Consider the following 14,053-nt stretch of genomic DNA (forward strand, 5'->3'; position numbering starts at 1 on the left):
GGGCAGGGAACACCCAAGCTGCCACACAAGAGGAACTGGACCACTTCTTATTAAGTAGATGACTTCCCCCTGGAGCTTCCTAGCAGGAGCATACTGCAACAGAAACTTAAGGATCTGAGAGCTGATCTTGAGAGGGAATCAAACATGTAGCAAAGCTGGCTGGACAAGATTTTAATGCGTGACAGTTACTGCAGAAGAAAAAAATGCAACTGGAAAAAAAAAGATGTTTTAACTTCAAAATACTTCCATAAAGGACATGCATGCTAGTACTTACAGGCAAGGAGAAGCACTGATACATGAACAATCCTCAGAGAGAGAATGATTTGCCATTGGAATGGGCTGCCCAGGGAGGTGGTTGAGTTACCTTCCCTGGAGGTGTTCAAGAAAAGCCTGGATGAGGCACTTAGTGCCGTGGTCTAAATGACTGGCTAGGGCTGGGTATTAGGTTAGACTGGATGATCTTGGAGGTCTCTTCCAACCTGGTTGATTCTATGTTCAACACAAAATCATGACTGGATGTTGACCTAATATGGGAAAAGTCTAAATGATGAAACTGGCGAGAAACACCCAGCAGTGACAAAATCTAGGGTAATAGTAGCATTACAGAAAATAAGGTTTATAAAGGAACTTATATCACCAAGTTTTGCCCTTTTCTCCATAATAACATCTACGGTATCTACAAAAATACTTTCAGTAGACCATTTGCACTACAGTTATGTTGCAGAAAATTCATGCTTAAGACAAACCACATATTCCAGATAGTACCTCTTAAGATTTATCCTTAAAGACACTTTGTAAGCTGTCTGGGAAAACTGCAGCACTATGGAGGTGACATATACACATAAGTTTGGTAACCTGTCTTAGATAAAAGGATAGCAAAATGATTGATTGCTACAGTGGAAACAGCTTTCAAACCTGAGTGGAAAAACAGTGATGAATTTTCCAGTTTTCTCACAACTGAAAGACCTTTTTTTTGTTGCTTAGTTAAAGGTAGTTTAAGAGGAAAATCTGTCAGAGAGGAAGAGAACATCACTAGAGGGCTACGAAGTCTAGGCCATTAATGTGACAATGTTCTGATAAAAAAGCATACAGAGGTTACATTTATCTAACTTGCAGTTTGGAAATTCTTTCTTTTCTTTTCACTGGTCATGCCCTGTGTAAGGTGCCACTTGTTAGATGATGATTAATGCTGAGAAATGTGTGTTATGATGTGCATTAGGAGAAATTGATAAAAGATGTTCAGCCTAGCAACTTCCCTCAGAATACGTACAAGAAGGGCAATAAGCTTTTATAAAGAATAAAGCAGGTGAGGCTGTAAGGCCTGTGTCTGCTGACAAAGAAAAGTGGGGCTAAGTGATCAAAGAGGTTTCTGTAGAAGCTGAATTATAGACCTGTGGCTCTGAAAGAGAATCAGCAGTTGAAATATTCAGTAGTCAGAAAATATCGAGAGGTAACATCAGAAATGATCACAGATACTGGAAGCCATAGAGCAAAGCAGGGAAGCCCTGGGGATTTGGAAGACAGCTAGGAGAAAGATAGCTGAAGCTGTGTGGAAGTTTGGAAAACCAAGGACAATTTGGGAGCAGTGGGAGGGTAAGATCATGAAGAACTTAGCTCGTGCTAAGTTATTGGGTCCTACGACAAAACTTTATGCTTCCTGAGTAGCATTATTCATTTAACAACTTTTAATGCTTTTATGCATGCAGGATCACAGATACTGGAAGCCATAGAGCAAAGCAGGGAAGCCCTGGGGATTTGGAAGACAGCTAGGAGAAAGATAGCTGAAGCTGTGTGGAAGTTTGGAAAACCAAGGACAATTTGGGAGCAGTGGGAGGGTAAGATCATGAAGAACTTAGCTCGTGCTAAGTTATTGGGTCCTACGACAAAACTTTATGCTTCCTGAGTAGCATTATTCATTTAACAACTTTTAATGCTTTTATGCATGCAGGATAGAACAAGCTTTGAAAGAACCAGATCAGCATTTGAAGACAATAGAATCACAGGTTTCAAAATGCAGAGATAATAGGTTTGGACAGATGTGACCGTAATGCTGTCAGCTGCTGCTATTCCATATCAAGCCCTCCAATATCTGCTGTTCATTCCTACAGCTGAAGCCCTTGGAGACAAGTGATTAGAAGCAAATATTAGCCTCTGTTGTTTGTAAGGAAGATTCTAAATCTTGAAATCATGACCCAAATATAGGCTAACATTTAAAAACAGATGCAATAAATAACACCAGACCACAACTCTTTGTTTTATAGCTCAGATCTTTCACTATCAATTCTTTTGAGGCCAGAGGTATTTGTTGAAGTTTGACAATTAAGTGCTGTAAATAAGGGCAGAAATTGGTCAGTAGAGTTATTTTGTAAATTACAACTGTGAAAGGAGGGAATAAAATAGCTTGATATTTTATTCCCCAACTATTCATTAGTTCTTTTTAAAGGGTGGAGGGTTCCCCCTCCCCCCCCCCCCAACAGATATTCTCCTATAAAGATAGGTGGGTTTTTAATTTGGAAGAAAAAGAGGGGGAGAAGAGGGAGTCAGAAGTCATTGTGATACACAAAAAGAAAAAGGGAAAAAAAAAACCACAAAAGCCCTTGGGTATTCTGAGTGGCTTTTTCTTCAGGGTATAACAGCTTTTAGTATGGGAACAGTCAGGAGAATGATAAAGTGAGGTACATCCTAAGACTATCAAAACTGTGCATTGAAATGAAACCAAGATGGATGAAAAGTTTTCAGTCCTATGTGAAACAGAGTCTCTTGATAGTCCAATTTCTGCTTCTGGTATTTTAAAGTCTCTTATTCCTTTGCTCTCATACCTTAGCTGGAAGGGCTTTCTGGTGCAGGGGCAGAATTACATAGATGCCTTCTCAGGTCCAGCTGACTATTGTTGCAGTCTTTGTCCCAGCCTAACTAATCAATACTTGCTGACTTCTAGTTACTAGGAAACAGCATTTACTAGTTCTGTACTGATTATTACATCCTGCATGAGGAAAAACCAAAAAGTGATGATAAAAGCAAGAAAGGAATTTCATGTTGAAAGTTTTACTTTCTGCTATTAGGCAGGCAGTTGCTTTATTATTATTATTCAATTAAAAAACAATGAGGAGAAATAAGGGTTGGTTGTTTTTTTTTCTTCTAGAAAAGTGCAGAGCTTCAAACAGAGATGACACAAACCTCCAAATTCCAGTCCCCAGTTTAAGTCTATCACAACCAAATGAAAGATACTCTGCACCATTTCTTTTGTATGTCAGCCTCCGCAACTTGTTTTAATGACTGGGGTTTCTATGCTGTAGCTATGGGATAAACACTAATCAGCTGTAGGGGGCGAAAGTCAAAATGGGCTAAAAAGAATTGTCTGTGTATCCTGCTGAGCCAGAAAATAGAATATTTACTAAACCACATGTGAGGACAGGAGTTTTAACTGGACAGCTTCTGAAAAAAAGCAAGAGCATCTCAAGACATTCACCAAGTGAGCCACTTCATTGTAAGGGTCAGTGGTGTTAAGGATATATGAAAAGCCCTCTTGTCAGACCAAGCTGTTTCCATGTCTTTTGCAGATACCTTCTAAAGTTCTAGTGTCTGAGTCTACAGTGAAGTATGGCTTTCCTTTATTACATTAGCCTGGAGAAGTGGAGGCTCAGGGGTGACCTTATTGCTGTGTACAACTACCTGAGGGGAGGTTGTGGCCAGGAGGAGGTTGCTCTCTTCTCTCAGGTGGCCAGCACCAGAACAAGAGGTGAGCCTCAAGCTATGCCAGGGGAAATTTAGGCTGGAGGTGAGGAGAAAGTTCTTCACTGAGAGAGTCATTGGACACTGGAATGGGCTGCCCGGGGAGGTGGTGGAGTCACTGTCTCTGGGGCTGTTCAAGGCAGGATTGGACGTGGCACTTGGTGCCATGGTCTAGCCTTGAGCTCTGTGGTAAAGGGTTGGACTTGATGATCTATGAGGTCTCTTCCAACCTTGGTGATAATGTGATTATTTAAGCTAAATCACCCTTTTTCTCTCTGGAGATGGTTTCAGTTCTGATAATCATGAGGTCATATCAACAAGTTTTCTTTTTTCACAGATTTGAAATTTGCAGCCATGGTGGAAGCTGAGATTTCCTGTCCCAGAAGCTAAAGAGTTTAGAATTAGCGATATTAAAAATCACAACAAAACTTGGAGTTGTAAGTAGCAGTACAAAATGTGGCCTATAAAAATAGTTGTTGAAGATGTAGGAACAGGAAGGAACACAGGCTCGATTTTCAAGATGCTATTATGGGCCTCCAGTGCTGACAGTTAAACCCTTTTCTTTTTAACTGCATAATACAAATGATCTTTATAATACAAAGAAGGCAAAAGGGCGAATGGGCCAAGGGGACACAGTCTCAAGTTGTGCTGGGGGGAAGTACAGGCTGGATGTTAGGAGGAAGTTGTTGCCAGAGAGAGTGATTGGCATTGGAATGGGCTGCCCAGGGAGGTGGTGGAGGCACTGTCCCTGAAGGTCTCCCAAGCAAAGCCTGGCTGAGGCACTTAGTGCCATGGTCTAGTTGACTGGCTAGGGCTGGGTGCTAGGTTGGACTGGATGATCTTGGAGGTCTCTTCCGACACGGTTTGATTCTATGATTCTATAACACAGTTCTTATATACTGAGATATTGGCAACGTGTCAAAAACTGGAATAGATTCTGAAATCATGCTGTGGTAAGTCACAATACTTATTGCTCCCATTCTTGCCCTGTCCCCTGTTTATATTGCCTCTGCAGTAATGCAGTATTTAGTTAGAAGCGTCCCTGAGCTGTGGAATTATCTGGCTAAATGTTTTAGACCATGGAGAATGGGAATGCTTGGCAACCCAGTCTATTAACCCCTAAATCCACAACCTAAACCATTTCTTACTGAGCTGTTTATTAAAACATTCCGTTTAGGAATACACTTGGTCTTTTTGAAAATCTTTTTCTATTTGATGGAAAAAGTTTTTTACTTGGAAAAAAAAATACCCTTTCTTTGCAGAAATTACATTTCATTAGAAATCCAGTTCTGAGCTGAAAAATGACTTCGAAAGGACTTTTTGGGCAGCTCTAAAACTGTCTGTAGAGGTGAACTGTGCAGTACTGGGGTTTATGTAGTCATGAGTGCTCCCACTGATAGAGAATTATTAAACACACGTTGGAGACCTTGCTCTTTGAAGCAATGGTTTGCTTAAGGCAGGAAAACTGAGGTGGTTCTAAGGTAACTTATCCAACGCAATGTACTTGTTTTTATACATATGAGCTAAAATAACTCTAGCTGAAGGCTAAGACCTTTTTGTCTTCGTTCAATTCTCTGACAGTAGCTTGCACATGAACCTATTTCTAAGCAACAACTGAGAGAAACAAACACGTTAATGGAAAATGAATGGTGTATATATAGAATGGGCTGTGGGTTATTCAAGGACAGCTCTGTTAGCTAAACCTTTAGTTAGATATCTAACTGAACTATATCTGTATCTGGCAGTTGCTCTTTTAGGTGACAGTGCCGCATGTACAATACATAGACAAGAAGAGTTGTCGAGCCAAACGTCTCTTAACATCTTTTTGTCACTCTCTCAAAACTAAGAGAGAAAGAAGCAGAGGCAGAGTTTTGCCCGCCTGAAGCACAGCCCAGCCTAACTCTACTCCAGAGACAAGGCGGCAGCCCGCTACCTAGACAGGTGCAGAGGCTGCACCTAGGCAAGGGGGCTCCTCGGAGAAGAGGAAGGAGAGGGCTCGGAGAGAGCGCAGTCACCTCCGTCCGCCTCTCGGGCCGTTCAGTTCCTCCGAACCCCGCCTCTCCCTTAACACCGCCTAACCGTCGCCGGTGCTACCTGTGCCCTGTGCCCCCCGGCTCGCCCCGCCCCCCAGGCCCTCCCCGCTGCCGGCGGCGGGGCAGGGGCGGGCCCGCAGCGGCGGTTATTTGACCCCGCGCACCCGCTCGCCCGCTCTCTCCCTCTTGTCGCAGCCGCGGTGTGGCCATGCCGAACATCGTGCTATTCAGCGGCAGCTCCCACCACGACCTGTCCCAGCGGGTGGCGGACCGCCTCGGCCTGGAGCTGGGCAAGGTGGTCACCAAGAAGTTCAGCAACCAGGAGACCAGGTGCGTGCGTACGGCGGGCAGCGCCGCAGCGGCGCGCACGGGCACCGGCCGCTGCCTTCCGCGGGCGGGGCGGCGCCAGCCGCGGCGTTACCTGCGCTCACCACCCGCCGGCGTCACGGGCGCGCCCCGGCCACACCCCCGCGGCCGCCGCTCACTCTGCACGGGCCGGCCCCGCACCGGCGCTGCGGGAGCCGCGTAGGTCCTGCGCCGTACAAGCATAAGAGGAGTCCCTGCTTTGTGCGGGTGCGCCCGTAGGGGCACGGCGTGGTCAGCATGTACCCTACCTGGACTCCCAGCGCTCGTTCCCGGTTGGCCCTCGCTCCCGCTGTTGGCAGAAGGGGCCGGAGGGCCACAAGCGCCGCAGCGGAGCGGTCCCGGCTCACCTGGACTGACCCAGCTCGGGAGCGCGCCGTTAGGCAGCACCAGCGCCTGAGAGGGGGTGGCACAGCCCCTGACCAGATGAAGAGCATCCTCGGGTGGGGTGAAGGTGGTACTTGCAGCAGGCAGCCACTCTACAACGTGGTGCTGATCCCTCTGAGCGCAGATAGCGAATTAAACGGTCGGTTAGCTTTATAAAGATACAATAATCTTGATTTTGTGAATTAGAGTATGTTAGGCAGACTTATAAGTACGTCTGTTTGTGAATGGATGTAAGAGCAGAATGGTGCTGATGGATTTCATACTTGAAAAGAAGCCTTAAGGTGACTTGTCTTTATTTTGCGTTAGCAGCCAGCTCTGTGTGTGATGGACTGGTTACAGCTCCTATATGGTTCCCTTCCTGAGTTCAAGGTTTTTGCTGGTCCTGCATGAGGGTTATGCAGCGAAGCTAAGCCTTGGCTTACTACTGAAAATGCATGGATTTTAGGCTCCTGGCCAGCAAAATGCAGAAATGAGTCTAGAAACACTGCAAAATATCCTGTGTGATGCTATGTGCACAGTTTGCTCACTTAACTTAGAGAATGTAAAGGGTTGGACTCGATGATCTGTGAGGTCTCTTCCAACCCTGATGATACTATGATACTACTATGATACTATGAATGTGCTTGCCAGTGCTTTTTCTACCATTCTGGCCTCTCTTTACTAGTCTGTCAGCTTTCTGATCTGCTTATTTTACTCACTTGCTTTTAACAAACCATTTTAAATGGAAGCAACAGCCCTATGTTCATCCCATAGAGCTGGTAAGATGCTGCAGCTGCTTTTCTGTATAGGTGCATGAGACTAGAGTGCCAGCTGATTCTGGAACACAAGCTGCCAGCTGATTCTGGGACACAAGCTCCCAGCTTGTAAGTAGCTGGCTAGCCTCTAAGGCTGTTTTATGTTTATCACAGTTATCATCAGGGTTGGAAGAGACCTCACAGATCATCAAGTGCAACCCTTTACCACAGAGCTCAAGGCTAGACCATGGCACCAAGTGCCACGTCCAATCCTGCCTTGAACAGCCCCAGGGACGGCGACTCCACCACCTCCCCGGCTTATTTTAAAGTTGTTTTTGTTCTGAATCTCTGGAACAAGCATGTTTTCATTGCTTCCTTTGAAAGATAGGCATGGTGTATTCAAAAATTGCTCGCACAAAGCTTGTCCTGTCTGTTTTTACATTCCCTGTTTAATTGCTCTTGTTCCTAGTTATGCTCGCTGGCATTACTATAAACCATTTCCCATTGGTGTTTATGCAACCTAATGTTTGCACACTCTAACTCTTCTATTCATTCCTGATTAAATGAAGGTTTAAATCTTCTTTCAAGTCTTTCCAGCCCCATACTCACTTTATTGGTCTTTGATCTCTTTTCTGCATGATAATAATTTGTGTATTTGATTGCATGACTTCCTTGCTCAATTGTGTCTAATTCTTTCAACTGTGTGTTCTTCAGAGACACTTCTCTTTAGTTCTGCTGTTTGCTACATGTTAGATTTAATCCAAGGTAGAAATGTATCTCCAAAGTTTGTGTAGCCATTGCTTGAGGCAAGCTGTGTTCTAGACTTCAGGATACTGTAGTCTCTAGTCTTACCTTTCCGCCTATTTTTGTAAGTGTGCAATATTGGCCTCTGCCATTAAACAAGTAGGTAGCAGTGACTGCAGCATCTCGGTGGTTTGGCTAATCTAGTACTGCCAGTTTATTTTCTTAAGCAAGTAGGGATGCAGGGTGCTACAGATATGAGGAATGTATCTAATCTAAACGTTTTTTCTGGTTGCTTCTGTTGCAGCACTGTGAGACTGACATGGTCTTGCTTTTTTCTTTTCTGAAATTAAAATGGCTTAATGCTTTAAAATGCATTGAAGTGTCTGGTTTCAGCTTTTTTTTTTTACAAATTCATACTTCTGAGATCTTTGCAGTATTCTTAGCAACTTATTTCAGTTCACCTTCCAGTTTTGTAGTCTGTTCATTCTTAAAACAAATCCAACAACCAATTGGCAATAATAATAATAATAAAGTAATTCTTCAATGGTGTACTTGAAATTAAACTACAGCTAAAGCTGGTGCTTATGCTGCAGTGGTTCTTTCCTGAGGCATCTGGATTTTCAGGCTGTATAGCAAAGTTCTTTCATGCCTACAAGCAGAAATTTCTATCTTCCTATATAATGGGAATCCATCAGAGGTTATTTTCTCTCTTACTTTTGTAGCATTTCAAAATGTATAAACAAGCGTATTTGCATTATGAAATACATCTGCAGTATTGCAGAATACTAGAACCTAACAGTTAAAATGCTCAGAGAACATGAAACCCTCCTAAAGACACTTAAGCAAACCCCTGTGCAAACAGATAAGCCTGGGCCTGAGGGTCAATAAACTCTTGGTTTGTCAGATCTGTTAAATTAGCAAGTTGCAGGGGAAAAGGCAGCTTTTGTTAAAAACTGTTTTGATGTTTCTGCTCCATTCTCATAAATGTAGATTATGTGTAAATTCATCAATGCATACAGTGCACAAGTCATTGAGGATTTGAGAGCTACAGTTAATCTGGCTTGCAGAATAGAGTGGAAGGCAGAGTCGTTAAATATTTTGCATGATATTCACAGTTCAAATGGGGTTCAGGTATCCAGCCCAATCCATAGAAAATGTAAATGGGTTTGAGGAACTAAAGCTGTATCCTGAGGTTAGCCAGGGACAGTACCCCAACTACCAAGCACACTGGCACAGCTTCAGAACATTTAAAATGGAGAAAGCTTCTTTCTAATTTGTAGCATGAAGAGCATATGTAGCAATATCCTAGTTCCCTTCTGATTTAGGCATTCAGTATTAATGCAGGTCTGTAACTGATACATGTAAAATCTCTGCTAGAGCAAGTGAGGAAAATTGAAGGTGGACTCTTCCACTATACTGCTATTTTCCTCCTTCCATCTAAACTGCATGGAAGTGCTTTCCTTCATCTGACTGTGTGATGGTTGGGTGTTACACACTTGGGAAAATCACCCAGGTTCGACTCAGCAGCTCTGGAAATTGAATGAAGCTTTCTGTTTACAGCTTAGCACCATATAAAAGCAGATATTTACAATATATACAGTTATAAACAGAAATAGACAAGGTAAAAGGTAATACAGAAACACAACAGCCCTCCCAGAAATCGGGGCTCCCAACTGCCCTTCCACCTTTCTCCCACCCCTCAACCTTACCCAAGATCTTGCCTTATGTTTAAGGTAGTATGGAGGGTTGGCCTGGCAGTTAGGAAGCAGGTGGATTAGTCACAAAGACTGCAGGTTAGGTTAGAGAGAGAGAAACATTCAGCCCAAAGCTCAGACAGCAACTCCTTTGTCTATGTTTTTGTTCTTACACATCTCAGCAAGCCTATGAGTGCAGTAGACATCACCATTGTTTCCTTCTCACAGCCTGTAATTTAATTCTTCTCACCAGAATATTCTAGCTAGCTTCAAACTAGCACAGGCTACCAAACCTATTGTTTAGCCTGGAGAAGAGGAGGCTCAGGGGTGACCTTATTGCTGTCTACAACTACCTGAAGGGTGGTTGTGGCCAGGGGGAGGTTGCTCTCTTCTCTCAGGTGGCCAGCGCCAGAACAAGAGGACACAGCCTCAGGCTGCACCAGGGGAGATTTAGGCTTGAGGTGAGGAGGAAGTTCTTCACTGAGAGAGTCATTGGACACTGGAATGGGCTGCCCGGGGAGGTGGTGGAGTCGCCGTCCCTGGAGCTGTTCAAGGCAGGATTGGACGTGGCACTTGGTGCCATGGTCTATCTTTGAGCTCTGTGGTAAAGGGTTGGACTTGATGATCTGTGAGGTCTCTTCCAACCCTGATGGTACTGTGATACTGTGAACCTTAAGTAGTGAGAGAGCTCCTTAGTATCTAATTGTGGAAGATAACTCTAGTATTCAAAGCTTATGCATTAATTATCAGTCACAACAGTGTCAGGCTAGGAACTTGGGCACACCACTCATGTTAGTGCTGTAGAGGGCAATCTCAGTCACTTTGTCTTCAAAACCCACAAACAACTAACACCAGAGTTTGGCAGTCTGGAAGAAGAGGAAATGAGAGGCAATCCATAAACATGAGGTTGTAGCCTCAGCATTGTGAAACTGATAGACATGTACAGTAGCATGCAGTACATGATGCTACTGAAACACTGGAGTGTCAGACAACTGTCTCCACATCCTGAGATGGCATTTAATTGTTGTTGATACACAATTAAATACTAGTGTGGGTATTTTTGGTGAGCCAGCTGATGAAAGTATCACTGTATGTACATCACATCTTAAATAAACATTTGCTTACAAGATATGGTATGTTTGCTTCTTTGAAGACTATTAGTTTTAACTCTGAGCTTGAGTTACTTGTTACCTGAAAAATGGAGAAACTGGAGTCATAGATGGCATCTTCTTTACATGCATCTGTCCTGGTGGACGAAGGTCATGCTTCTACCCATTCCTATCAACTTCCTTGCTTCTTCCTTTCAGATTCACTGGATGAAGTGAATCTTTTTGCACATCTTCTCAAGAGATCCATTAGGGACATGCTGGGATGTGAAGGCTCTTCATACTGCCCAGCTGCTGAGCAAGGGGGTCACAGCTGGGGTGGTTGTACTCTGTGTGGCAGTGGAGGCAGCCGTTTCCTTTGCTCCCTGCTCACTTTTCTCCACTCTCACTGTGGTGTAACAGATTTTACCAGCTTTGCTGAATAAGATAATTACTTTCAGATTGCATATTCTGGATGTTTTGTTTATGTAGAGAGCTGAAGGTGCAGCAGATATAGCTGTTTATCACATTGTTTGTGCTCTGAATTTGAAAAGCCCCAAAAATGCTTGAGACTCCTACTTTACTGACCTGACTGTATATTGTACACTTAAGTAAATACTACGTGTTTGGTATTAAAAAACAAACAAGAAACCAAGAAAACCCCAGCCATGTGAATAATGGCTGATGATTACATATGTCTTTTGCTGCAGAGTTTAGCCTTTGAAGACTCTGCATGTACTGAGGCTTGTTAGACTTTGTTTGCAAATTTCTGAGGATTCCTTTCACATTATATGTGGCTCGACCCAGAGCTACCCAAGTGAAGGTATTTTCTTGTGATGGCAAGCTGTATGCCAGAGTGGAGGGTAAGAACACACATTTCATTTTGTGTTGCTCCCCATACCATTGCCCACCTTGAGGATGAAGCAGCTGTCAATAGAAATCAAGTTGGGAGTTGGTCTTAGAGGTATCTAAGTCTAAGAGCAGGAGGAGACCATGGGTGTCAGGAGACACAGGTTAGCTGTGGACTTAGAACTATCTCTGGCTTTTTTATTGTTTCTTTGTTGCTTTGGGCTTTCCTGGTATCCACTTCATTATTTAACATCACAATAATTGAAATATTTGCCCATTAAGTTGGAAGTCTTCTGTTAAAAAACTTTGCTCTGCAAAATGTGTTCCCAAAGGTAAGAGGTCAAACACACCCCTCTGCTGAGTGCTTTCCATTGGCTGTGTTTCAGTGAATTGCAAACTTGGCATGTGGATTTTTTTTTGGGGGTCACTTTTGAGATATTGAGTCTCTTTGTACACTGTATGAGGACTCTAGACCTTAAATTTTGGCCTCTTCTCTGGTTATTAAAAGTGCCTGAAATTCACATCTTCTTCATTGGCACCTAAATTGCTTGAGAAATCTTGCTTCCTGTAAGCATGGCAAGAAACTGAATCTGTTGTAATTGTTTTTAAATGTACATAGAGCCTTTTTAATTGCATCATTTGAACAGGATCCTAGTTACAGATTTACATTGTTTAACATTGTCGTCTGACTCTGTGTACTTATTCCCCTGCCTCCCCACAAATGCTGGTTTTTTGGGGATTTTTTTTGAGTTAGGACATAAATTTAAAATGCCTGCCACTGTAAGTGCTCTTTTGAGTGTTCTTCAATCAGTGTTCCTGTTCAGGGAGGTGATGGAGTTGCTGTCCCCAGAGGTGTTCAGAAAAAAGCCTGGATGAGGCACTTACTGCCGTGGACAGGGCTGGGTGATAGGTTGGACTGGATGCTCTTGAAGGTCTTTTCCAACCTGGTTGAGGCTATGATTCTGTGATCTAGCTCAGAAGGAGCTCAGCCTGCTGTTTCTCCTAATTTTGAAATGCTTGTAGTGTTTAGAGCTTTATCCTTAATCTACAATAATTAGCCTGTCCAAGTTTCTACTTATTAACCTCTCAGGTCAGCCTTTGCAAGATGAAGGCAGATCCCAACACTCACACTTGGTTTTCATTATGTACTACTTATATTATTCCCAGCTAGAGGCTTGTGCTTGTGAATTTGAAGCAACTGGCTCAAAGTTAATTACCTTTGTAAGGTAATTTCTGTTACTTTTACTTTAAAATACCATTGTGTGCTGTCAGGGCTATTAATGTACACATTCTGTTGACTCTTTGAATGAGTTTATTTAAACTGTTACAAAATAGCTGAATTTGATTAAATTGCATAAAACAAACAGAGCTTGTAATCTTGAGGCAAGAGCTTGTTCTTGTGTCCTTCCTCTGTCCTCTCTGTGAAACTGTTTAAATAACTCTCCAAACAGTTAATTGGGTCATTATATAGATGGCTTAAGGGGAAGATAGTAGTGATGTTAATAACTGTCTCAAAATTTGACTGCTGTTAGCTTAGTGTTTTCTAAGATACTTGAGGCTGAATACTTCAGATGTGTGATGCTATAGATTCTAGTCTCTTATTGTTTACCTGCTGACAGCAGAATGTGTGGTAAAAAGGGCAACCCCCAAAACACACAAGCAAAAGACCCCCAATTGCCAAGATCCCTGCACAAAAATAAAACCTGACAACCCCATTAAACCAAACCAAGGAAACACACACAAACCTTCAAACAAAGAAATCAAACAAACCCTGTGACTACAAACAAAAAGCAACCCCCAACAAAGCACCCAAAACCCTCCAATGTGGTTGGTAGAGGTTCTGTCAGATAATATACTTGCAATACAATAACTAGTTACCTTCATCAAGCCACACAGTAAAACAGGCAGCTGTTTGACTGATTGAGCCATAGAATCAACCAGGTTGGAAGAGACCTCCAAGATCATCCAGGCCAACCCATCCCCCAGCCCTAGACAGCCATCTACACCATGGCACTAACTGGCTCATCCAGGCTTTTCTTGAACACCTCCAGGGACGGTGACTCCACCACCTCCCTGGGCAGCCCATTCCAATGCAAATCACTCTCTCTGGCAACAACTTCCTCCCAACATCCAGCCTATAATCTATACATTATCTCTCATTTATCTTTGAGAAGGTAAACAATAAGAGATACTGATCTGTTGCACACCTATCTCCAGTTGACTTGGAGAAGATCTTTGTGCAAAGCTTACATTATGCTGTTCTCTGGCACTTTTAGCTGTGTTACTGCTGAGTGCTGTGCAAATATTCACTTATGCTTGAATTATTTTAGTTAACATATCTTCAGTGTCCACTAGAAAAGGTATTTTTCTATATAGATGTGCACACACGTTCACATTTGTGTACCAAGTAAGTGTCTCATTCAGGCCTGAAA

The 14,053-nt window shown here is 43.1% G+C and overlaps 1 protein-coding gene across 5 annotated transcripts in view; it reads left to right on the forward strand.

The window, feature by feature from the left end:
- Nucleotides 1-14,053, forward strand: part of PRPS2 (phosphoribosyl pyrophosphate synthetase 2) — a 49,698-nt gene that overhangs the window by 14,898 nt on the left and 20,747 nt on the right. For 3 of the 5 annotated variants that reach the window (XM_064143972.1, XM_064143978.1, XM_064143973.1), the window contains 3 exons: nucleotides 4,070-4,169; nucleotides 4,622-4,685; nucleotides 5,478-6,095. The exons of 1 other annotated variant lie outside the window; for it this stretch is intronic. In XM_064143972.1, the coding sequence (XP_064000042.1) occupies nucleotides 5,974-6,095 (122 nt within the window). In that variant the 5' untranslated portion in view covers nucleotides 4,070-4,169; nucleotides 4,622-4,685; nucleotides 5,478-5,973. The remainder of the gene's footprint in view (nucleotides 1-4,069; nucleotides 4,170-4,621; nucleotides 4,686-5,477; nucleotides 6,096-14,053) is intronic. One more of the 5 variants, XM_064143974.1, reaches the window with a different exon arrangement.

The sequence above is a fragment of the Pogoniulus pusillus genome, chromosome 5 (genome assembly GCF_015220805.1).
Source record: "Pogoniulus pusillus isolate bPogPus1 chromosome 5, bPogPus1.pri, whole genome shotgun sequence".
NCBI lineage: Eukaryota > Metazoa > Chordata > Aves > Piciformes > Lybiidae > Pogoniulus > Pogoniulus pusillus.